Source organism: Nematostella vectensis, chromosome 12 (genome assembly GCF_932526225.1).
Source record: "Nematostella vectensis chromosome 12, jaNemVect1.1, whole genome shotgun sequence".
In the NCBI taxonomy this organism is placed as follows: domain Eukaryota; kingdom Metazoa; phylum Cnidaria; class Anthozoa; order Actiniaria; family Edwardsiidae; genus Nematostella; species Nematostella vectensis.
This window is the reverse complement of record NC_064045.1, coordinates 3,132,386-3,155,452: the sequence shown is the minus strand read 5'-3', so window position 1 is coordinate 3,155,452 and position 23,067 is coordinate 3,132,386. Positions and strand designations below refer to the sequence as shown.

Genomic DNA, 23,067 nt, shown 5'->3' with positions numbered 1-23,067 from the left:
AAAATCACTCTTTCAGCAAAAATTCAAACAAATAATGCGAAAACCCAGAGATGCGAATCTTCAAGTACTAGAAGAAGGAGAATTAAAAGCTTTGCTAGTATTTTACTTGTTTTTTTAAACTAACAACTTGAATTGGACTGAACAGTAGAAGACCGATTGACGTCAGTGACGAAGGCGCATGCGCACGCTCAACCCACATCGAAGACTTTTCTGTGAAAACTAGCTTTATGGCTATATCACGTAATGACCATAGCGGTCACAGGCCAATGACAAGGCTCTTTTAAAGTACTTAACTTTAACCGGAAGTTGGTCACAGGAAGTTTACAGGAAGATCTAAAAATTGCTGTGTTGCGAAAGCACAGAAAGACCACAAAAAGTTTACGGATGATCGATCCAACGATCTGACGATCGAGTGACACAGAAGTCCCTCCTATAACTCGTAAATGCGTTGCAAGCATTCACGAGTTAAAAAGGGGAAAAAAATATCTGCTATCTGAGCCTCGGTGTGTTCTTATCATGTTCTTAAAATTTGGTGAAATCTCAGGCTGGACGTTCTTGTGGAAAAGGTTTTTATAAAGAAGATCGTAAGTCAGTATTTAATAATATTTTTCTTTCCTCTGGTAAGTTTTTTTAATTTTCCGGTATCGGAAAGGAGATGCTGTATATGTTTTGGTTTGTTTTAATGATAGTGTTTGATTGTATTGCAGGGTTTTCGAGGAAAATAATTGTATCCAATTCTGATGCTATTTAGTAGACTCTCTACTGGGGAACAACATCAATATCATTGACATTGTCGCCGTTAGTCACGTTACAAAACACCACTTGATCACACATCACAACAAAATAGACAGTCTGTTTTGTTTGTTGTTGTTTTTTTACTTTTGTTTGAGAATCTTTCAATTGTCATGGAGATGTTTCAGTATTGAATTCACTGCTTCACCTGCATTTAAGTGAAATTAACACATTTTCCGCATTAGATACCTTTACTACTAAGTCAAGAAAGTTTAAGTACATTCTTAACAGAGTTGTCATATTTCTCCTTTAAATAATTCATGATCCTTTAAAATGGACGATCAATAACATGCTTAAGGACCATTAGAAGAAGCTATTCGAGAAAAAAGTCACATTTTCGTCGTCATCTTGCACTCAAATCTCTCCTTTTTTTAAGATTTTGAGATAAAAAGCTATTTCTTTAGGAAAACTTTTTCTGTATGTGGACTTAATTACCTCACCTGTCGTATAACACGTTTGATTATTAGCAATTCTAACCGGGCAGGAGTGATATTTTCTAAATAATATTTCATCAGGATCACTTTCGTGAAGAGGCAGAATGAGTTATTCAATCGGAACGAAACTAAATGAATCTTGAGTATGCGAGCTCCACATTTACTTTTTCTTATTTTAAAAAAGTTGATTTTGACAGTGTGTTATTTCGCTTTTAGTTATGTTATGTCTTATTAGATCTTATAATCGACGTGGATTTTATAACAAAAAAAAGACACTCAGGAATCAATCTAAGGGATAAATGGTCTTGAAGATATGCATCCAACCAAGGTGTTGGCATCTACTCTTAAGCCAAATAATAGCACGGGTTCTTTGACAAATTTCAAATCGAACAAGGAGAGAAAAGCAGAATCACCCCTCTCAATAAAACACTCAAAATACCACACAAGGGAGAGAGATCAGCAAACACAGCTCAAGACACAAATAGATACCTTTATTATGAACCTCCAGGTCCATTTCTATGGCCTCAAAACACAATGTCGACTCCTTGAAGGCTAGTGGAACAATCTTGGATGCCACTATGGATTGCAAAGCATTCTAGGAAATCCGGGGAAAAATCTTCACCCCAAAGCAAAACAAATGATTGGATGGTCATACAGACCCATAATAGCAGTGTAAACAACTTTGGAGTCAATTTGGTTTAAAAAAAGGAAATTAGGAAAGCTGTGGTGATTCATTAGAAAATTATTTTCTCATCCAGGCAAAGCCAAACAAGAAAATATTACCATAAATCCACCTTTGCTTGCAAATATTCATAATCACAGCACTCAATTATGCCCCAATAGACTTAAGGATATCCTAAGGCACATATGCTCATAGCTGTATTTTTTATAAAAAAAAATACAAGCAACCATCAATTTGTGCTCGCATTAGCACAGTGACGAGAGATTAGAGAAGAGACCGCAAAGCACTGTTACAAAGCTAGGATGTTTGACTTTGACTGGCTGTATAAAACTCAAAATAGGGGGGTATCTGTTTTCGGTCTGTTTTTTTTTTTCTGTTTTTCGGTCTGTTTTTTTTTTTTTTTGGTAAATTCAGCTCAAAAACTGAGCCAAATAAAACGTTACCTTTCTCAGACACTAAAAACTATGATATTGTGGACAAATAAAATCATTTAGAGTGCATTTAAGTACAAACAGTATTGATTATTGGCGAGAGAAAAAGAGATTTTCTGTGGGTTCTCTCCCATGATCGGAGGATCCAAAGAATCCAGGAATCTCGGAAAGAGAGGCCCAACAAGGGTTGCTCGGAGGTTGGGGGTCCAGTAAGGGGTGAAGCGATAAAGCTTTGAGAGGGTAAAAAACTGTGTAACTTTTTTGCTTAAACGTGAATGTTTCACGGGCACAAGCTATTATTATAAACAATTAAAATTGTTCCAGTTGTTATGGTGTTTATCATTTCGCTTGTAGGCACAAAGTAACCAACAACACCTGTTTTTGATATCATATTATTTATGATATCATATTATTTATGATATCATATTATTTATGATATCATATTGTTTATGATATCATATTATTTATGATATCATATTATTTATGATATCATATTATTTATGATATCATATTATTTATGATATCATATTATTTAGACAAAAATATTTTGGTGCTAAATAAGAGGGCTATATAAAATATCTGGATACGTTATCAAAACATCATCACATAACATCCGTTATTACCTAAGGCGCCCAAAAAAAATCCATCAAGCGTTCGTTGTTTTCATCTTTTGACATTAAACGTTAGTGTTAAAAAGTGGCAAGTTGTTTTCAATGAGCGTTGATAACACTATGCATTAAATGATCTTTGAACACTAGCAATACTTCAGGCGACAACTGCTACAATAGACCCTGGTTTTTACCTTAACCAGCCGCCATTTTGTCATCCTAGCAAAGTACCAAGTGTGAGCAAGCATGTATTTCCATCGGCTGATTTGCGGAAGCCAGTGCGATATTTTCGATTGAATTTGGTAAATAAAGTATTAAACTTTGTTTGTTTTATTTCAGTTTTAACACATTATATACCCTCCAATTTTAAATAAAAAAAATTACAAAGGAGTGGGTGTCAAGGGCTCTTTAAACTTTTGTAGAGAAAATAATTTACACCTATATCAGGAAGCTGCTTGTTTTGAGAAAGTCATTGTTTATATATTTATTTATTTATTTACAAACTTTAACCGTTAAAAAAAGATTAAATCGTACTAAGTAAATATAAATGAGGGGGGGGAACACAACAGTGCTTGGCTCCACATAAAGTGCACCCTTTCGACTAAGATTTAGCTAAGAATATATATATAATTAATAACTAATCTAATCTAAATCTTAAACTATTTAATTAAACTATGATGTGAGCAAATATATAAAATAAGGATATTGATAGTTAAAACAACTATGTACAATATATGGTTTGTAACAATAATAATATAAAATTGGGATAAAATTGATATTGGTAGCAGCAGTTACGAGCAGAAGAGACAGTAAGGTTGCGGGAAGAGGAGCACTTGGGGCAAATGGATATAAGATGTATTAACTTACCCCTCCCACTCCCCTCCACTCTTGTAAAACTTAGTAAATCTCAAATAACACCCACAATCAAAGCCAGTACATCAGGCATTTGACTCCTCCCTGCTCCGAGCATTTATCGCGGGGGTTAAGAAATTCATTCCATTTTTCTTGTCATCTTAATGTCAAGTCACTGTATTAAAAGTACATCAACATAACCCCCAAGCCCGGACTGGCACATGCAAGAAATGTGATAGTAATTCAATCAATGCTGACGTTAAGAGAACTTTTTTCTCTTCAAAACAACGGTTATGGATTCAGCTGATATCTAACTGATCATCAAACCCACAAACAGTTTTGCCCGTTTTTATCGATTTCCCTATATCTATTATGCAAGTCTCTACTACCCGCATGATGTGCTGCAAAATTTTTTAAATTTTATGTCACAAAAGAGGGACCGGCTCAAGATACCTAGAAACACAGTTATTAATTCTCTCTTTGTGGGTGTTTTATATCGTAGTACATTACACTAAGCATCCTGCAAGTTATTTTAGATGAAAAGCTGCATTTCAGGGAACACGGAGCATACTTTCAATTGGTAGGGCTGATACTGTGATAAGTAAGAATGTACCACAAAACTGAGGGGGGTGAATATAAGAAATATATGACAATTTTTTTAAAATTGATGGAGATTCAGCCCTACCAGCCCCTCCCCTTACGCGCTGCCCGCATGTGTTGTTTCACTGATAGATGCAAGCAGAAGTAACCGAACTGCGGGAGTAACAGTAAGGAGTTATTCATCAACCCATGGGGTTATTCATCAACCCATGGGGTCATTCATCAACCCATGGGGTTATTCATCAACCCATGGGGTCATTCATCAACACCCACTTGAAGTTGATCAAAATGAGAATGTGTTAAGATAGCACACAAAAGAATAAAAGCAAGCGACAACCAATTTAAAACGTCCACACTTTCCTGACACTTTGATTTAGCAGTTTTTTAGAGGGCAAGACATGTGACAGAATCCTGACATTATCTTTATTTAGTCTAATTTTCACAAGTAGAAAAAATATCTACGTTTATGTTAATTGATGAAAAATTTTCCAGTTTATGTGATTTCTGATTTACTTTCTTCCTGTGTATATTTCACTTTGTGAATACCGCAATTGGAAGTACGGAAGTTATAGTCCTCAAGAGGCCTAATGGCCACAATGTCTAATTAATCCGGTTGCTCTCGGTGAAAGATGAAAAGACTGTATAGTGTAAACATCAATTTGCCAAATCTGAGCCGCTTTATGGCTCGTTATTGATTGCTATAGCGACCGAGTGTTCAGCCAATAGAATACCAACCTGTGTCTGCTGGTGTTTAATGAGTGATATGAGCAGGACGACTTAAGTCCTAAGTTTAAGAGTGTGAACGAGGCTAACAACGACCCACTTATCCACCATGGCGATCATCATGACTCTCCTTGTTTTGATTTTCTCACTGCGAGCCTCTTCGCAACAGGTAAACCACAATGTGATTAATACACGAGGCTCTATTTTCCAGGCTAAGGCGCAGAGCCGTTAAAAAATAAGGAAATCAGAGTCGGTAACTACATGACTTCAATGACCCTGCGTTAACTTTGTCTTCCCTGAGACTGATATGACCCAGTCTCTTGTTATCTGAGAGAGTTTATTGCAAGGTTTATATTTATGTAGTCCCACCAATTTACTTTCTATCCCACCCTCTTTATCTTTATATTTAATTTTCTTACTGATGACTGCCATTACCTGAACGGTTTGGCTATAGACTTGTCTCCGAACCTGCAGGTCTTCAAAAAATTAAGCCATTTGTGACATAAAAAAAGATAATTTTCTTATTCCCACTTGCCTCTTTTATTCGCTCGCGTAACCTTGTCTTGAATTGCCTATATCTGTTTTTATCAATGTAATTTTAATGTTCAAGTTCTGTACCTTACAGTTATTAACTCTTTCCAGCTTGCCTTTAAGATTTACAACCGCTTTTAGACATCGGCGAAATCATGTGGTGCAATATTATTTTATTATTTTAAGATACCGTTACCGTTTTATGTTTTTTTTTTAATTGAATACCCAGACCATATAAGTGCAAAGGCATACCATAGAATTAGCGGGCTCAAAATTAATTCTGGTTGGAAAAAAAACGATTTTAAAAAGAGGTACATGTATTCTTGAAGAAACAAAAAACATTTGACAAAAACGAAGGCGAACGTTAAAACAAAAAATTTCATATAATGAATTTTTATGGGAAAGGCGGGTATTCACAGAAAACACAACTAAGAAAAAACAGCTTTATACAAATCTCAACATACTCTTGCTTATTGGTGCAATATTGAAGGAGCTCTAAGTAATTTCAACTAAAAATTTTTACCACGTCAAGTTTGACCGTTCATAAATGCTAAGCATTTGGTCGCCTAATGTTATAAGTAAATTAGAATAGCTATAAGACATTTGAATCGAAAAGTGTGTGCGTATGAACTAAAATTTGCCTTGGGCCAGATAACAGTTGGTAAAAAGAACGCGTTGATGTCGTTTCATTACAACAAGAAATGTTATTTAGAAAACGGACAATAAGTTAATCCTTTGCAAATAACGAGGCTCAAGAAGCGAACGCCATCTGTCAGGTGAATGGTGCAATTATGTATCGATAAACAAGCTGGTCACTTTTTAATAATGCACAAAAACAATGTGATTCGAATACGAAAAAAATACTGCTGACAATGCAATGCTTTGTAAAGGAGTAAGTAGGACATAAAATAATTGTCTTTTTTTAATCTTCACCCATGGGTGAAAAGATGATCGAGAAAAATTCAGATGAAATTATTTTGGAATAAGAAACACTTTAATATATTTTACACTGCCACCATAGAATATTATCTGTTTTGATGGAAAAGAAGGGTGTTGATAAGCCGACAAAGGAAAACACTTACCATAACTCTTATCTAAGTAATGTGATAACTTTAATAAAATAAGCAATGCTAATAAAATCACTTTTACTTCTCTTTTCTCTACATGCAAGATCCGACTAATATACGGCTTTATTGTGTGCAAAATAATCGATATATTTTACGGATACTATATTTCTTAAAGATACTATATGGTAGCGATAACGTATTCTTTAAAGGAGATTTACATTATCGGAAGCTCATTCTAAATCTTCTAATCAATGGATAAAATCAGATATTTCAAATAGTTCAACGTGTACATGTTGAGAGATATTTGCTTGCATTTTGTCAGAGGCAGGTCAAAGGTCTGTTCTTTGGCATATAATTTTTCACTAGGTTTGTAATCAGCGTGTAAAAAGGCCAATGTTGTCATTTACACACCAGACAATGTGCATTGCAAGTTATGAAACGTTTTTAATCTCTCACCGCTTTATCCGCCCTGCGTGTCACTACATTCACGAGAGTACATACTCATACTTATTGCTATTGGATAGAGCTTCCTTAGTGACACGCAAATCGGATTAACGGGCTTTAATCAAGGCTTTTTTCTGATGGGTTTTTCGCACATAATTTTCTATGGAATGAGTTAAGGTCCATGCTAAGGTTTGTAAAGGGGTGTGCATATGTTATACGTCAATGTTGGTTGTTGTTTTTATCAGAGTATAAGGCTTATTCTAAACCAATTTATAGTTACAACACGAGAAATCAGTCGTCAACGTCAACAGTCGTACTAAGTTAAGATTTGATTGACTGTCTTAAAAGAAGTGCAAAAATGTTTTTAAATCCATCTCGTTTTCTGGATATATGATTATAATAAAGATTATATGATAAAAATAAAGATTGTTTCAAACACTCTCCTCCAAATATGCTGCAATGCAAATATAACATAAAGTACAGATACGCTATTGGATAAACGAAAAATAATAGTGTAAGTATATAGCTCAGAAAACACTTCATTGAAAATCAAATGAAAAGAATATGACTATAAACAGCTGCACAAACAATGGCCGGCGTGATTGCCTTACGATCATAGTGTCTGGAGGAGACGTGATTGCCTTACGATCATAGTGTCTGGAGGAGACGTGATTGCCTTACGATCATAGTGTCTGGAGTAGGCGTGATTGCCTTACGATCATAGTGTCTGGAGGAGACGTGATTGCCTTACGATCATAGTGTCTGGAGGAGACGTGGGTGTTACACCCTGAGGATACGAACAATTATGGTTTATTCAAGCGGGATTGCTAGTTTATTAGATGGCGTTTTCGATAGCGTCGACGTTTCTTTATTAATTAATCCTCTAGTTAGATATTTTTGTTTTCCTATCCATGACCACACGATCAGATCTCAAAAACCGCCACCCTTCAAGAGGTTGAGAGGTGGAACTCTTATCAACTCTCGTTCCTTATTTGATCAATTAATGTAGTCTTGGGTATTAGTTTAAGGCTTCCAAATCATATTTAGGAGGGGGAGTGGTGCTTGCGAAACGGCTAGCCTTCACTGTTCACTGTTCTAGAGCTACTTTTAGGTTGACAGTTAAAAGCTAGTATCCTATCATATGGCGCCTAGGATGAAGGGTGAAGCAAATAAGGGGTTAGCGGGTGGGGTGGGATGAGGTATCGGGAACAAAACGAGAAAAGCTGATGAGGGTATAGCAATGTGGGATAGTACAGAAAGTAACGAATTTTCGTCGCCATCCGAAAAAGTCAACTTCTTGATTAACGAAAAGTTGGTCCGCATTGCTACCCCCGCCATTCTCCCCCCCCCCCCCCACCCCCCTTCCCTTGTTTTCGGAATTTAACTTCATCAATTTCGTATGAAACAGGGCCTTAGCATGAGGTGGGGCACTGGGGGCACGGTGAAAGGCACGCATCCTGCATTCTTGTTAGTAATGAACAGGCTCAAACTCTTTACATTGCAGGTGGCGTCAACAAAGGTAGAGCTATCGGACACCGATCCAGGTAAGCACATCACAGGGGACCTTAAGCGAAGGCGACGGCAAAAAAAATCAATGGAACTTGATTCAGAATTAAATAGCAGCACGTGTTCTGTCTGATACATTTCACCCGTTTTCCACCAAACCATTCTAAGTTAATGTAGCGACGCTCGCTTGAAATGGTGTATTTTCTAGTGCGTGCGCGAGCGCATGCAACCGATGTTTGCAGCGCGCGCATATAAACAAAAATTGAAAACTTTAGCTTCAAAAACTGCAATCTTTACTTTTAGTGTTCTTTTTTAAGGATGGGAAATACGTTTACTAGAAAAGATTAAGAACTAAATTTCTCGAATTTGAATCAAGGATTTTTGTCTCTTTCGCTTCAAGTGAACCGGCAAGGATTGTGTGAATGACGGATCCCGTGGTATGTCCTTTGATTTACCATTTACCAATCGGAAATCGAGATCACGCGCAAGTGTTGTAGAAAATACCATTTAACATCCCCAACAATTTTGACAGGCCCATCTCAAGGGCGAACTTATCTTTCCCGATACCTCTACCATCTATTTCTTCCTAAGAACCCATTGGATCCCGATCTTATTTATTCTTTTTGATATCGCTTTGTGTTTGGTCAAAGGACCCCCTCCAACCACCGACCTTCTCCAACCCCCGACCTCCTCCAACCCTCGACCTCCTCCAAACCCGGACCTCCTCCAAACCCGGACCTCCTCCAACCCTCGACCTCCTCCAAACCCGGACCTCCTCCAGCCCTTGACCTCCTCCAACCCCCGACCTCCTCCAAACCCCGACCTCCTCCAAACCCCGACCTCCTCCAACCCCCGACCTCCTCCAACCCCCGACCTCCTCTAACCCTCGACCTCCTCCAACCCTCGACCTCCTCCAACCCCCGACCTCCTCCAACCCTCGACCTCCTCCAACCCCCGACCTCCTCCAACCCTCGACCTCCTCCAACCCCCGACCTCCTCCAACCCTCGACCTCCTCCAACCCCCGACCTCCTCCAACCCTCGACCTCCTCCAACCCCCGACCTCCTCCAGCCCCCGACCTCCTCCAACCCCCGACCTCCTCCAACCCCCGACCTCCTCCAACCCCCGACCTTCTACAACCCTTGACCTCCTACAGCCCCTGACCCCTCCCAGCCCCCAACCTCCTCCAAGCCTCGACCTCCTCGACCTCCTCCACATACAGGCGAAAAGATGTTTTGAGGTACCAGCACATCACCCGTACCAGCACATCACCCGTACCAGCACATCACCCGTACCAGCACATCACCCGTACCAGCACATCACCCGTAGCAGCACATCACCCGTACCAACACATCACCCGTACCAGCACATCACCCGTACCAGCACATCACCCGTACCAGCACATCACCCGTACCAGCACATCACCCGTACCAGCACATCACCCGTACCAACACATCACCCGTAGCAGCACATCACCCGTACCAACACATCACCCGTACCAGCACATCACCCGTACCAGCACATCACCCGTACCAGCACATCACCCGTAGCAGCACATCACCCGTACCAGCACATCACCCGTAGCAGCACATCACCCGTACCAGCACATCACCCGTACCAGCACATCACCCGTAGCAGCACATCACCCGTACCAGCACATCACCCGTAGCAGCACATCACCCGTAGCAGCACATCACCCGTAGCAGAGGATTAGGGGGAAATCCACAATGATTCATAAATCTCTTTATTTCTAGATTTCTTTCTCCTTGGCTGCTACGATGCAAGCGCAAATGAAGGGAATGTGATACCACAGAATTCTACAAATGAACGGGAATGCATGAGAGCATGCGCAAATGCAAAGCAACCGCTGACTTTAATGTTTAATGGCTCAGAATGCACATGCGGGAACTGGGACATATGGACAAAAATAAATAACTCGCTGTGTTCTCAGACAATAACAAATAGTAAAAAAATCTACAAAGTATACAACTTTACAACGTTCGTTGAAACATTAATGTCAGTCAAATTTCTACTTGCGTTGCCTAGCAACGAGACTCTCTTCTCATTTAACTTTGGAGATGGCAGTAAAAATACCACTTGGGTTGGTACACCTGTGGCGGAACATGTATTCGAAGAGACTGGAACATTCAAAGTATGTGTCCAATCAAAGACCAATGAATCGATAGCCAGCCATTGCCGTGAAATTGTTGCCATAGAAACGATAGTCTCTGCTGTCACGTGCTCACCTGCTCAAGCTGTGAAAAAACCAGTCAAATGCAACATTGATATTAACCAAGGTTCAGACATCAAAGCTAGCTTGCACATGACGTCATTGTACGAGTCAATGTGGAACCAATCAATTTCGTTTCCAGTTTCAGGTAAGGAGGTTAACAGGGTCAAGGTCGTGAGAAATATAATGGAGCGGGGTGATAAACATGATAACCTGGCGAAAGGACCGTTTGACAAGGCATAGGACACATAGGCTACAATCCCCCTACAATCGCCTCACAGTCCCCTTTTCCATACCATCGAGCCCACTCCTCACATGATGAGCCTTAACCCTGGCCATTACCAGAGGTTCCCTAACCGCCTAAAACCCGAGAGCGCAACGAGCGAATACCGACAAAAGAACGAAACCGAAACGAATAAATATTGACACAAAACCCGTAAGCGCAAAGGGCAATTACCGACACAAAACCGAAAGCGCGACAAACTAATACCGACAAAATCCCGAAAGCGCAACGAGCGAATGCCAACAAGAGGGCGAGCCACACCGCGCGCGAGAAACCCCACGCTCGATATGTTATTTGATGCCTTAGGTTCGATATGTTATTTGATGCCTTACGCTCGATATGTTATTTGAAGCCTTACGTTCGATATGTTATTTGAAGCCTTACGCTCGTTATGTTATTTGAAGCCTTACGCTCGATATGTTATTTGATGACTAACGCTCGATATGTTATTTGAAGCCTTACGTTCGATATGTTATTTGAAGCCTTACGCTCGTTATGTTATTTGAAGCCTTACGTTAGATATGTTATTTGATGCCTTACGCTCGATATGTTATTTGAAGCCTTACGTTCGATATGTTATTTGAAGCCTTACGCTCGTTATGTTATTTGAAGCCTTACGCTCGATATGTTATTTGATGCCTAACGCTCGATGGAATTCGACTCTGCCAAATTTTCGTCTTTAATAAGACTTCTTCAGGGCAGACTGGTGTATTATTTGAAGCCTTGGTAGAGCTTCCCTCCGACACTCAGGGTAACGTAACACAGTGATACCCAGACTTTGCGATTACGTTCCTCCAAAAATGCGAAGTTACCTGTTATCTGTCCTCTTCGCTCCAATAAGGCACACAAGGTCTAAAAATGCGATATGAACGTTAAATATGTTTCATCAATAAAACGATTATGTATGGAGTGGTTATATACGAACAAAATTATTGTATTTAATACTGTTTTATTGCATCAAAGTCAATTATTAAAAAGTGTTTGAATAAAACAAAATCGTTCCAGACCCTCAAGGTCATCATATTAAAGATTCAGATTCCACTATTAAGGCTTCCCAAAAGGTCTACATGCAATATAGCAAATATTGCTATATTGCTATATTTCAGTTTTTTGCTGTTTAGATGCGAAGAAGGTCGTCGTAGGAAAGATATCTGCATCCTGTTATCCATCACCTACTAACTCGTCAATGCGCATGACAACCTATGTGATGCCGCTGCGGTTCAGCGTGCCTACGCATCTGCAGGCCTGGCAGATAGTTGCCACCAAGAATTGTCGAGCAAAACTGCAGGTAGGTAAGGAGAGTACGGCAAAGAGGCCATCAGTCCATCGTCTAAGAGCCCCAAATTGGGTCTGAGTACTCATTGTACGAGAACAAGCGGGCTTAGGCTCAATTAAATTCAAGTTTTCAAAAATATCTTGGCGGCCATGTGAAATGATAGCCTTCATGTAGAAAACCGAGTTATAAGTGACCTTGGTCAATGTCACACCCGCACCCATTTGCAGAATGCTTTCGACACAGCCCGTTTAAGAAAAGTGCATAATAACACCTAATTTCTCTTGACATGCCAGTATTTTTCATCAGTGGTAGGAAGAATAATTTCACATCATACTCTTCCTTTCAGACTTTTCGAAGTTTTACAAAGAATTTTAGTTGAGTATCGGTATTTATGTTCGTTCGCGTGTTTACATCAGACACAGACACTGTAAAAACGATAATTTTATCGAATATGACGTAAGCCAGGCGCGCACCACCTCCCCCCCCTTTGTCCAACAAAAAGTGGGTCATTTATTATTGAAGTATCGATAAACACCATCCTTTGTTCATATGATAAGTATGACTGCAAACCCCCCATCCTCGGGAACCCAGGACGTCGCGGTTCTGCCACCTCGCTCTCGCGCCTCGTCCGCTGACCGCGACGCCCTGGGTTCTCGAGGATGCGCACCTACCCTCAGCCAATCCTGGGTAAGCGCCTGTAAGCGATAACCTTGTAACAGAAAATGAAACTGAGCTCATCAGAAAGAGAGATGTAATCGAATTATAGATCCCTCTTGGCTTCATGCTCCCACTGTCACCGGGGAAACTCTCTCGTCACTGAAAGCAGAGCATACTGAACGATGAACCCGAGCCGTGCAATTAACAGACACTAGCTAAACGCCCATGCAGGCGTGCCTTGTTGAAAGAGTTGGTAACAAGACATATACCACAATTCCACGGTGGAAGAAGGGTAGAGTCAGAAGTACAATACATAGATCTCACCTTCTTATACGCAAATAGGGTAAATTGAATCAAAATACAGATGAGGACAGGTGTCGGACGTTACCATAGAGATCCAGATTGCTGGAAAATACCAGGTGTGTATCCAAGATTTGCTGAGGGGGGAGGGGGGATGCGCATTCTTATGTATCATATGGAAAAGGATAATATTTGCGCGAAGATTATTTAAACAAAATTACCCTTTTTTGGCAACCAAAATGGGCAGAGGGTTTGCGCGCACCCTGCACGAGGGAGTGGCTTTTAGGGATACGAGGGATAGGCTTGTAGGGATACGATGGAGAGGCTTGTAGGGATACGAGGGAGAGGCTTGTAGGAATACGAGGGAGTGGCTTGTAGGAATACGAGGGAGTGGCTTTTAGGGATACGAGGGATAGGCTTGTAGGGATACGAGGGAGAGGCTTGTAGGGATACGAGGGAGAGGCTTGTAGGAATACGAGGGAGTGGCTTTTAGGGATACGAGGGATAGGCTTGTAGGGATGGGAGGGAGAGGCTTTTAGGGGTACGAGTGAGGTGCTTGTAGGGATACGAGTGAGGTGCTTGTAGGGATACGAGGGAGAGGCTTGTAGGGGTACGAGGGAGAGGGGTAGGGGTACGAGGGAGAGGGGTAGGGGTACGAGGGAGAGGGGTAGGGGTACGACTGAGGTGCTTGTAGGGATGGGAGGGAGAGGCTTTTAGGGGTACGAGTGAGGTGCTTGTATGGATACGAGGGAGAGGCTTGTAGGAATACGAGGGAGTGGCTTTTAGGGATACGAGGGATAGGCTTGTAGGGATGGGAGGGAGAGGCTTTTAGGGGTACGAGTGAGGTGCTTGTAGGGATACGAGTGAGGTGCTTGTAGGGATACGAGGGAGAGGCTTGTAGGGGTACGAGGGAGAGGGGTAGGGGTACGAGGGAGAGGGGTAGGGGTACGACTGAGGTGCTTGTAGGGATGGGAGGGAGAGGCTTTTAGGGGTACGAGTGAGGTGCTTGTATGGATACGAGGGAGAGGCTTGTAGGGATACGAGGGAGAGGCTTGTAGGGGTACGAGGGAGAGGCTTGTAGGGATGGGAGGGAGAGGCTTTTAGGGGTACGAGTGAGGTGCTTGTAGGGATACGAGGGAGAGGCTTGTAGGGATACGAGGGAGAGGCTTGTAGGGGTACGAGGGAGAGGGGTAGGGGTAGGGGTACGAGGGAGAGGCTTGTAGGGGTACGAGGGAGAGGCTTGTAGGGATACGAGGGAGAGGTTTGTAGGGGTACAAGGGAGAGGCTTGTAGGGATACGAGGGAGAGGCTTGTAGGGATACGAGGGAGAGGCTTGTAGGAATACAAGGGGGTGGCTTTTAGGGATACGAGGGATAGGCTTGTAGGGATGGGAGGGAGAGGCTTTTAGGGGTACGAGTGAGGTGCTTGTAGGGATACGAGTGAGGTGCTTGTAGGGATACGAGGGAGAGGCTTGTAGGGGTACGAGGAAGAGGGGTAGGGGTACGAGGGAGAGGGGTAGTGGTACGAGTGAGGTGCTTGTAGGGATGGGAGGGAGAGGCTTTTAGGGGTACGAGTGAGGTGCTTGTAGGGATACGAGGGAGAGGCTTGTAGGGATACGAGGGAGAGGCTTGTTGGGGTACGAGGGAGTGGCTTGTAGGGATACGAGGGAGTGGCTTGTAGGGATACGAGGGAGTGGCTTGTAGGAATACGAGGGAGTGGCTTGTAGGAATACGAGGGAGTGGCTTGTAGGAATACGAGGGAGTGGCTTGTAGGGATACGAGGGAGTGGCTTGTAGGGATACGAGGGAGAGGCTTGTTGGGGTACGAGGAGGGGCTTGTAGGGATACGAGGGAGAGGCTTGTAGGAATACGAGGGAGTGGCTTGTAGGAATACGAGGGATAGGCTTGTAGGGATACGAGGGATAGGCTTGTAGGGATGTGAGGGAGAGGCTTTTAGGGGTACGAGTGAGGTGCTTGTAGGGATACGAGGGAGAGGCTTGTAGGGGTACGAGTGAGGTGCTTGTAGGGATACGAGGGAGAGGCTTGTAGGGATACGAGGGAGAGGCTTGTAGGGATACGAGGGAGAGGCTTGTAGGGGTACGAGGGAGAGGCTTGTAGGGATACGAGGGAGAGGCTTGTAGGGGTACGAGGGAGAGGCTTGTAGGGATACGAGGGATAGGCTTGTAGGGGTACGAGTGAGGTGCTTGTAGGGATACGAGGGAGAGGCTTGTAGGGGTACGAGTGAGGTGCTTGTAGGGATACGAGGGAGAGGCTTGCAGGAGTACGAGTGAGGTGCTTGTAGGGATACGAGTGAGGTGCTTGTAGGGATACGAGGGAGAGGCTTGTAGGGGTACGAGGGAGAGGGGTAGGGGTAGGGGTACGAGGGAGAGGGGTAGGGGTACGAGTGAGGTGCTTGTAGGGATGGGAGGGAGAGGCTTTTAGGGGTACGAGTGAGGTGCTTGTAGGGATACGAGGAAGAGGCTTGTAGGGATACGAGGGAGAGGCTTGTAGGGGTACGAGGGAGAGGCTTGTAGGGATGGGAGGGAGAGGCTTTTAGGGGTACGAGTGAGGTGCTTGTAGGGATACGAGGGATAGGCTTGTAGGGATACAAGGGAGAGGCTTGTAGGGGTACGAGGAGGGGCTGGAGAGCATCGCGACGAATTTACTATGCTTGCACCCGTTTGATCGCGTACAGATGTACAAGAAGTATCGTTTAATTCAGCAGTTTTAATACATTATCATTATACTGACACACTTCTAACGACGAGAAAATAATAACAAACTTGGCTTGTGGTCCGTACATCAGAATGATCCATACATGAAGTACCAGCCTTGGTTAACTTAAAGCAATCTCTTACTGATACACTTTAAAAAAAAATAAAAAGTTATATAAGAATAGAGAACACTTCTCAGGCTTAATGGAATGTTTGTATAAGCTTCCGGTCATAACGCGAGTTTTCCTATTACGAACAAAATGGCGGCCGGGTGTGAGGTCGACCAAGTTAAATTGAAACTCGATTTTCTCATGAAAGCTACCATTCCCCATGGCCGCCAAGATAATTTAATTTTTTTTTTGAAAACCTGAATAAACAAGCTTTCAATTGAGCCTAAGCCCGCTTGTTCTCGTAAAATGAGACCGGTTTAGGTGATACACTACATACAATGCTGCTTTTTTGAGCAACATATGAATAATCGCTTTGGTAAAGAAATAACGGATTTAAGTTCAACTGTCGGAAACTTTAAAGCATGTTGTTGTCACTTTTCAATTCTAGATTTTTCGCCCAACATATGACTTTTGTAGAAGTAACTGCACCAGAAGTAAACAATGCTTCCCTTTGTCACGTGACTCGGCCAAGGGCTCTCCGTGTGACTCGGTATGTCTCCATTCAACGCACTGTCACCGTAACACGTCTATGGCTTGTTCAAAAGGATGGCAAACTTATAACAGAGTTTTCGCAAGATATGTGGCTGTTTCAATTGGAAGCAACATTATATCTGTCAAGAATGGACTGGTACAACCTTTTGTTATCAAACATGGCGACGTTGTTGCTTTGTCAACTGATAAAAGTGATTGTTTAGAAGTGAACATTTCCACCGAAGCCTCCGATAAAGTTCTTGTGTTCCCTGGTGGCGATCTTACTGCATTAGACCTAAACGCCAATCATACTGAGACGAGTGCGTCATTTTCCATAAGGCTTATTGGTGAAGAATTGCGGAAAATGTTCCTAACGTTTCGTCACATAATAGTTGATCAGCTTTTGCTGAAAATGGAGCTTATGAACCAAATCACAGCAAACAGCGCACTTCCCATACCAATAGCGATACAAGCACCAGCCACAACACTATCTTATTTTAATTTCAATGAATTTGAGCCTTATCAAGAATCGAAAATTTTGATGGTATCTGTTTCTAACGGAACAAATCTGACGTGTGTTTGGACATTACCGAATAAGGAAGTCGTCATAACCCCATACAATGACTCAGCGAGCGATGGTATTCTGACTTCACTCAATGTGACCTTTGACATCAAGGGATCATTCTTGGTGAAAGTTCGCGTTTTCAATCTCGTATCGCAAAGATTACTTAAGCACGAGGTCACGGTACGAACACGCGTGACAGGTGTTCAAGCATTCCTGTGTCACGCAACATTCGCATACCTTCAAGCTGTTACATGTTACAATACAAGCTTCGTTAAGGGTGAACATATGAACTATTACTGGAATTTCGCTAACCCAAGGAATATTGTCTCAACTAAGGAAACGATAGCAGAACACACTTACAACAAGACGGGCAATTCGACTGTTATGTTGTATGCAGGAAATAGAGCGACCTTCGAAATGGTGAATATTTCCACTAAAGTGATTCCCAACCCATTGAAGATCTTTGTGGCGCCTTTCATAGAGGCTAACAAACCTCAAGTTGTTCGATGTCAGGCAGTCTGGCCGGGCGGCTCTCCCTCGGCCTTTTTTAACCAATCGGATGCACACGGTAAAGGAACAAATGTTGAGAATGACCCTGGCGTGACAATTGACCTAGGAACTGGAAGGACTGTGAGGCTTGAGTCAGGGAGGAATTACACGATGCAGTCATACGCGAGGAAGCTGCAGCCGGGTTATACAATTCGATGTAATGCAACAAATCATCCTGAACTAAACTATGCAATCGTGACCAAAGCCATAGCGGCCGTTAAGGATGTAACACTGCAGAGCAATTGTGAAAGAGAGGTGACATTAGACAGCAGTTGCTCCTTTGAAGGGCAATACAAAGAAGGCGATCTCGTGTCGTGTAACTGGCTCATAAATGACAGTAAAAACGCGACGCGTTATTCCGATTGCAGCGTTAGGCATGAGTTCAATTATAATGGAACCGTTTACATAATGGTAAATATCAGCAACCCTGTTTCATGGATGTCAGAAAATATAACTATCAATGTTACGAAAGATTCCCAAACTGTGGCGCAGTCATCAACAACGCTGCCTGCTCCAACGCCAACTTTCACATCCTCAACTATCTTCTCGACAACTGCCTCAATTAACTTCTCTTCGTCTCTTCGTCAAACAAGTTTGCCAACACTCGTCTTTTCGTCAACTGGCTCGGCTTTGTTAAGCTCCAATTCCAATTCTGCGACTCCTACGACAAGCGTACTCCCGTCTAGCACAGTAAATCTTCCTCATATGAAAAACTTTACGCTTCGTTGTCCGTTTGTGGCTCACGTTGGAGAGAATGTAACACTCGATATTCTTCCCCGACCGGCTGATTCCACTTCCATCAAGTGGGTGATTGAAGGCTCCATGAACATCACCTCGACTGTTCCACTTATCCACGTGTTTAAAACGGCAGGGATGAAGCTTGTGGAAGTCAACATTACCCAGTTTGGACGGACTTCAAACCTTGATTGTCTCGTGGCCGCACAGTTCCGCATTCTAGGGAAAATAACTAAAGCTGAGCTACTGCAAGAAAGAACGGTTCGCGTGAGGTTTGAACTCACTTATGGAACAAATGTGTCTTACACAATTGTGTTCGGTGATGAGAAAGGTAAAAATAATGACCTTAGCTGCTTCTTTACCCTCTCCCCCTCTTTTAATCACTTCTTCTTGCCCTTCTTAATATTTTCATTGTTTTCACATTATTATTTTTATCGTTTTTATTTCCTGTTTCTTCTTAATTATTTTCATTGATTACTATCCCTCTTTTCTGCCCATTTACGTTACCATAGTCAACTATTATACCTATGGACTCATGCATTTGGCCAAAATATTTCCTTTTTAAGGTTTCACATCCGGGTTCCTTCCGCAAGCGGCGGACGTCATGACGTCATATCAATACCCTTCACGGGGACAGTACGTCATCAGCCTCAACCTGACAAGCCTTGTCGGACCAAACGTTACACTCAGCAAGCCCCTAACAGTAGAAGATGGTCCGTGTGCCATTCATGAGGTCACGCTACTCGGAACAACCACCGGTATTACGCATGCGCCGATAGTTCCACCGCAGCTTGAATACCTCGTGAGTTCAAAAATTAACGCTAGCTGCTCGTCAGCAAACAAAGTGGATTATCGCTGGTCTTTTTTTCACGTTGAAGGTAATTCTACAATGAAATCAATGGAATTACCGAAAGATTTACAGGGTTCGAAAGAACTAACTCTTCCAAGGTATTTTATGACATCGGGGCTTTATAAAATTGACCTTGAGGTAGTTGCCAGCCCACTCGGAATATCCGCCTCTGGCTCCGGATTCCTTAAAGTTCGAGTGCCTGGTCTTGAAGCAAAAATTGATTGCGGTTCTTTTCGTAAGATGTCGCGCAGAAAAGAAGTGCTTATCAATGCAGGTGAATCATATGACCCGGGCTCACCCAGCAGTAGGACTGCTTCCTTCGACTTTGAATGGTCCTGCAAATATGATAATGTCACTGATTGTTCCATAACAAACGTCACTATGAAGAAAGCGATTCTCGTTATTCCAAAAGACAGTCTCAAAGCTGGTAATTACACATTCGTGGTGAAAGTCAGTCAAGGATCGCGTGCTGCAACAGCTCAACAGAAGATTGAGATCGTCGAGGAGGAATTGCCCTATTTTTGCTTGAGGTGAGTTGACAGATTGTGCTCCTGAAAGAGGTGTTGGTTAGAAGTGGGTATTGGTACCATGGCACCTTTGGTCGGTAGAGATAAAAAGTGTAAAGAAGGGGGAAAGGGAGAGGAGTCAGCAAGGTAAATTATGCATGATGGAATAGGATGGCAAAAATAAAGACAACTAAAGGGAGTATAAGATAGTTCATAAAGCTCTTTGGAATGTAAAGCAGCCTCACTTTTGTGCTAATACAGGGTTTATCATCAGGAGATAAGACTAGTCAAATGCGGAATAAGAATTGAAACTGGGAGTCGAGGAATGCTGGGGGAGCAGAAAGATAAAGATGCCTATTAGGGAAACGGTCGAAAAGAGAAAAAAGCAAAGGTTTTAAAAAACGGTTTATGGTTACGAAGAGGAGAGGGTAATAGGGGGGGTGTTACAGTTGTTGCATTCTCGCGAAGCCTTTTTTATTGTATCGCTTCCAGATGTGTCAACAACTGTGACAGCAAAACCCGACACGCGGCGCCACTCATATTCGCTTCCTCCATCTGCAACGTGGCAAATGTCACGTGCGTGTGGTCATTACGTCACGGATCGCCTGTGCATCACGTGACACGGCGAGCTGTGCAAGAGAATCTTGTGTCTGGGGAATTCGTGGTGGACAAAAACAGTTTGAATCCAGACACCGATTATAATATAGTTCTTGTTGTTACCGGAAATGAAACAACGACCTTCGCTATGTATGGGATTAAGACGGATAACTTGCCTTCGGGAGGGGTGAGTGAAAGATACCAACGATTTTCAAAGCGTGTAATAAACATTTGGTATAAAATATCCCATATGATTAAAAGGAAATGTTTAATTGATGATAATCATCATTATGGTGACTCCTCTTTAATAATAATCATCACTTGATATTTTCATCACGATCATTATCACGCTCATAATCATCTTCATCATTATCATTAATATCATAATCAAGACCATCATCATCATCATCACGATCATCATCATCTTCGTCGTCAGCATCAGTAGCTGCAGCGTCCCCTCCTCCACCACCACCACCATCATGGTCATTATAAATATCATCATCTTCATCATCATCATATTCACCATCATTACCATCATCATTATCATCACCATATTACTATTTTATCATTATTGTGATTATCACTGCGTGTTCTGCTACAGACATGTGATGTCCTGCCTTCAGTGGGTAAAGTCATCGAGACGAGCTTCCAGATCACGTGCACTAGATGGGCTGATGAGGATAGCCCTCTGTGGTATGAATTCTTCTTCGACCATGCGCAGTCTGGGCCAATGCTCCTTTCATACGGCTGGCAAGAGCAGTCATCGCTCCTCTACCTCCCCCCTGGGGATCCGGCAAATGATTTCAAACTAGATTTGCACGTGGAAATCACAGATGTTCTCGGATCGAAAAGGATTGTGGGCCTCACTGTAAAGGTATATTCTTCATATTATGTGGAAATGCAGTGGAATAGCTGAGGGGGAGGGGGATTTGCTAGTCTGTAACAATTTTAGCGAGTAAAAGACGAGTGAAAAAATGAGCCACCTGCCCGCGCGCAATGTGATAACAGGAGAGCGTAACAGATGCATCAAATAAGCCATTCCAGCGCTCGACATGGAAACCTACATCAACTACCGTCATGCAGTGCGCGCTTCGTTTGGTACGGGTTTTAAAAGGCGCGCGCTGCATTCTGGTAGTTGAGGTAGGTTCCCATGGTGAGTGCGTGCGCATGCTTATAGCTGGAATGACCTCTTGCTTATCAAACCTACACAGTAGAACCCTGCTAACACGAGCTTACAACACACGTCACAGGTAAGTAATGTACAGTACGGAACAGATACAGAACAGATGCACATTTGCATAAGCCATTGTCCGACGTCCTCGATTCCATGCGACGCCATATTAATTCATTGTTCACACGGATGAGATAACTTATCAAGCTTTTTACCTATCTCAATGATAATCCCAAGCCTGTACTTGAGCACAAACTCAATTGATATGGTGGAAAAGAGCTTCTGAGGAGAAATGCGACCGAACAGTGCATTTAGGGGTTTGAGTTAGAAGGCTGTTTTACTCAAAGTTTCTAAGCTGATCGCCAAACTTTGTAAATCAAACCCCCAAATGCACTGTTCGGTCGCATTTCTCCTCAGAAGCTCTCTTCCACCATATCATATTTTTAGTGCGTATCCTGAAAAAAAAAATAAAAGAATTCGGCTAGAAGAGTTGCTCACACTAAATTTTTTAATGTTTCAAAGTTGTGCTCAAGTACAGGCTTGGGTTTATTATCATTGAGCTAGGTAGAAAGCCTAATAAGTTATCTCATCCCTTTGAAACGATCTATCCCCCCACCCCCACCCCTCCCGCTAGAAAAAGACCTCAACAAAAGTGTAAACTTCATTTTATTTAGCTCGAATTGACAGTGTCACATTCCAACACTTTAGGGATGAAATTCCTGTGACTTCGTTTGTTTTTCTATCTCTTAGGATTTGAAATTTCCGTTTATTTTTTTGACAACCAAAAGTTGATAAGGTGTCTCTCCTTCCTTCCTCCCTCTACCCCTGTTCCATGGTCCCTGTATTCTTTTTTTTTTTTAACGTTTGTTGTGAATGTTAAACCCACAGGTTCTTGGGTTCACGGCGGAAGATGGTCCCGTATCTACACTTTTAAAAGGCTTTGTACAGGGGCCGTCGAGCAAGCTGGGAAAGATCCTTGCGCGGGGTGATGCTCAGCAGGGAGTCCAACTCATGACGACAGTGGGCACAGTGTTAAACGCTGACGCGGCTAGTAGCTCGGGGACTGGAACTGGCAAAGAAGATCGCCTGCAGGTAGAGGGTTCTCTGTTATTTTAACACATCAATTAATGGCTGTCTTTTTTTTTTCTAAATTTTCAAAAAGAGCCTGAGCGGGCGCGCTGTAAACCTTTGATATTCTAAAAAAAGGTTAAGGTACTGGGCCTAATTTCAAAATGGTGGCCTGCAAAATCGTAATAAACACCAATTCCTGGGTCACATCGTCACAACAATGACTTCCATCTACATATGTTTTTTTCATTTCAAAAAT

General features: G+C 42.3%; 1 protein-coding gene and 1 long non-coding RNA gene across 4 annotated transcripts in view; both read left to right on the top strand.

Annotated features, from left to right (window-relative positions):
- LOC116620886 lies at positions 1–1,110 on the top strand. The gene is made up of 2 exons (XR_004297278.2): positions 1–584; positions 708–1,110. It is a non-coding gene; the product is annotated as an uncharacterized LOC116620886 (long non-coding RNA).
- A 3,847-nt stretch (positions 1,111–4,957) lies between these two features.
- LOC5516858 (polycystic kidney disease protein 1-like 2) overlaps positions 4,958–23,067 on the top strand; it is a 30,033-nt gene continuing 11,923 nt past the window's right edge. Inside the window, exons 1-9 of one of the 3 annotated variants that reach the window (XM_048719464.1) lie at positions 4,958–5,291; positions 8,669–8,708; positions 10,424–11,047; positions 12,304–12,470; positions 16,685–18,947; positions 19,183–19,996; positions 20,465–20,756; positions 21,171–21,443; positions 22,629–22,832. In XM_048719464.1, the coding sequence (XP_048575421.1) occupies positions 5,232–5,291; positions 8,669–8,708; positions 10,424–11,047; positions 12,304–12,470; positions 16,685–18,947; positions 19,183–19,996; positions 20,465–20,756; positions 21,171–21,443; positions 22,629–22,832 (4,737 nt within the window). In that variant the 5' untranslated portion in view covers positions 4,958–5,231. The other 2 variants (XM_048719463.1, XM_048719465.1) reach the window with 2 other exon arrangements.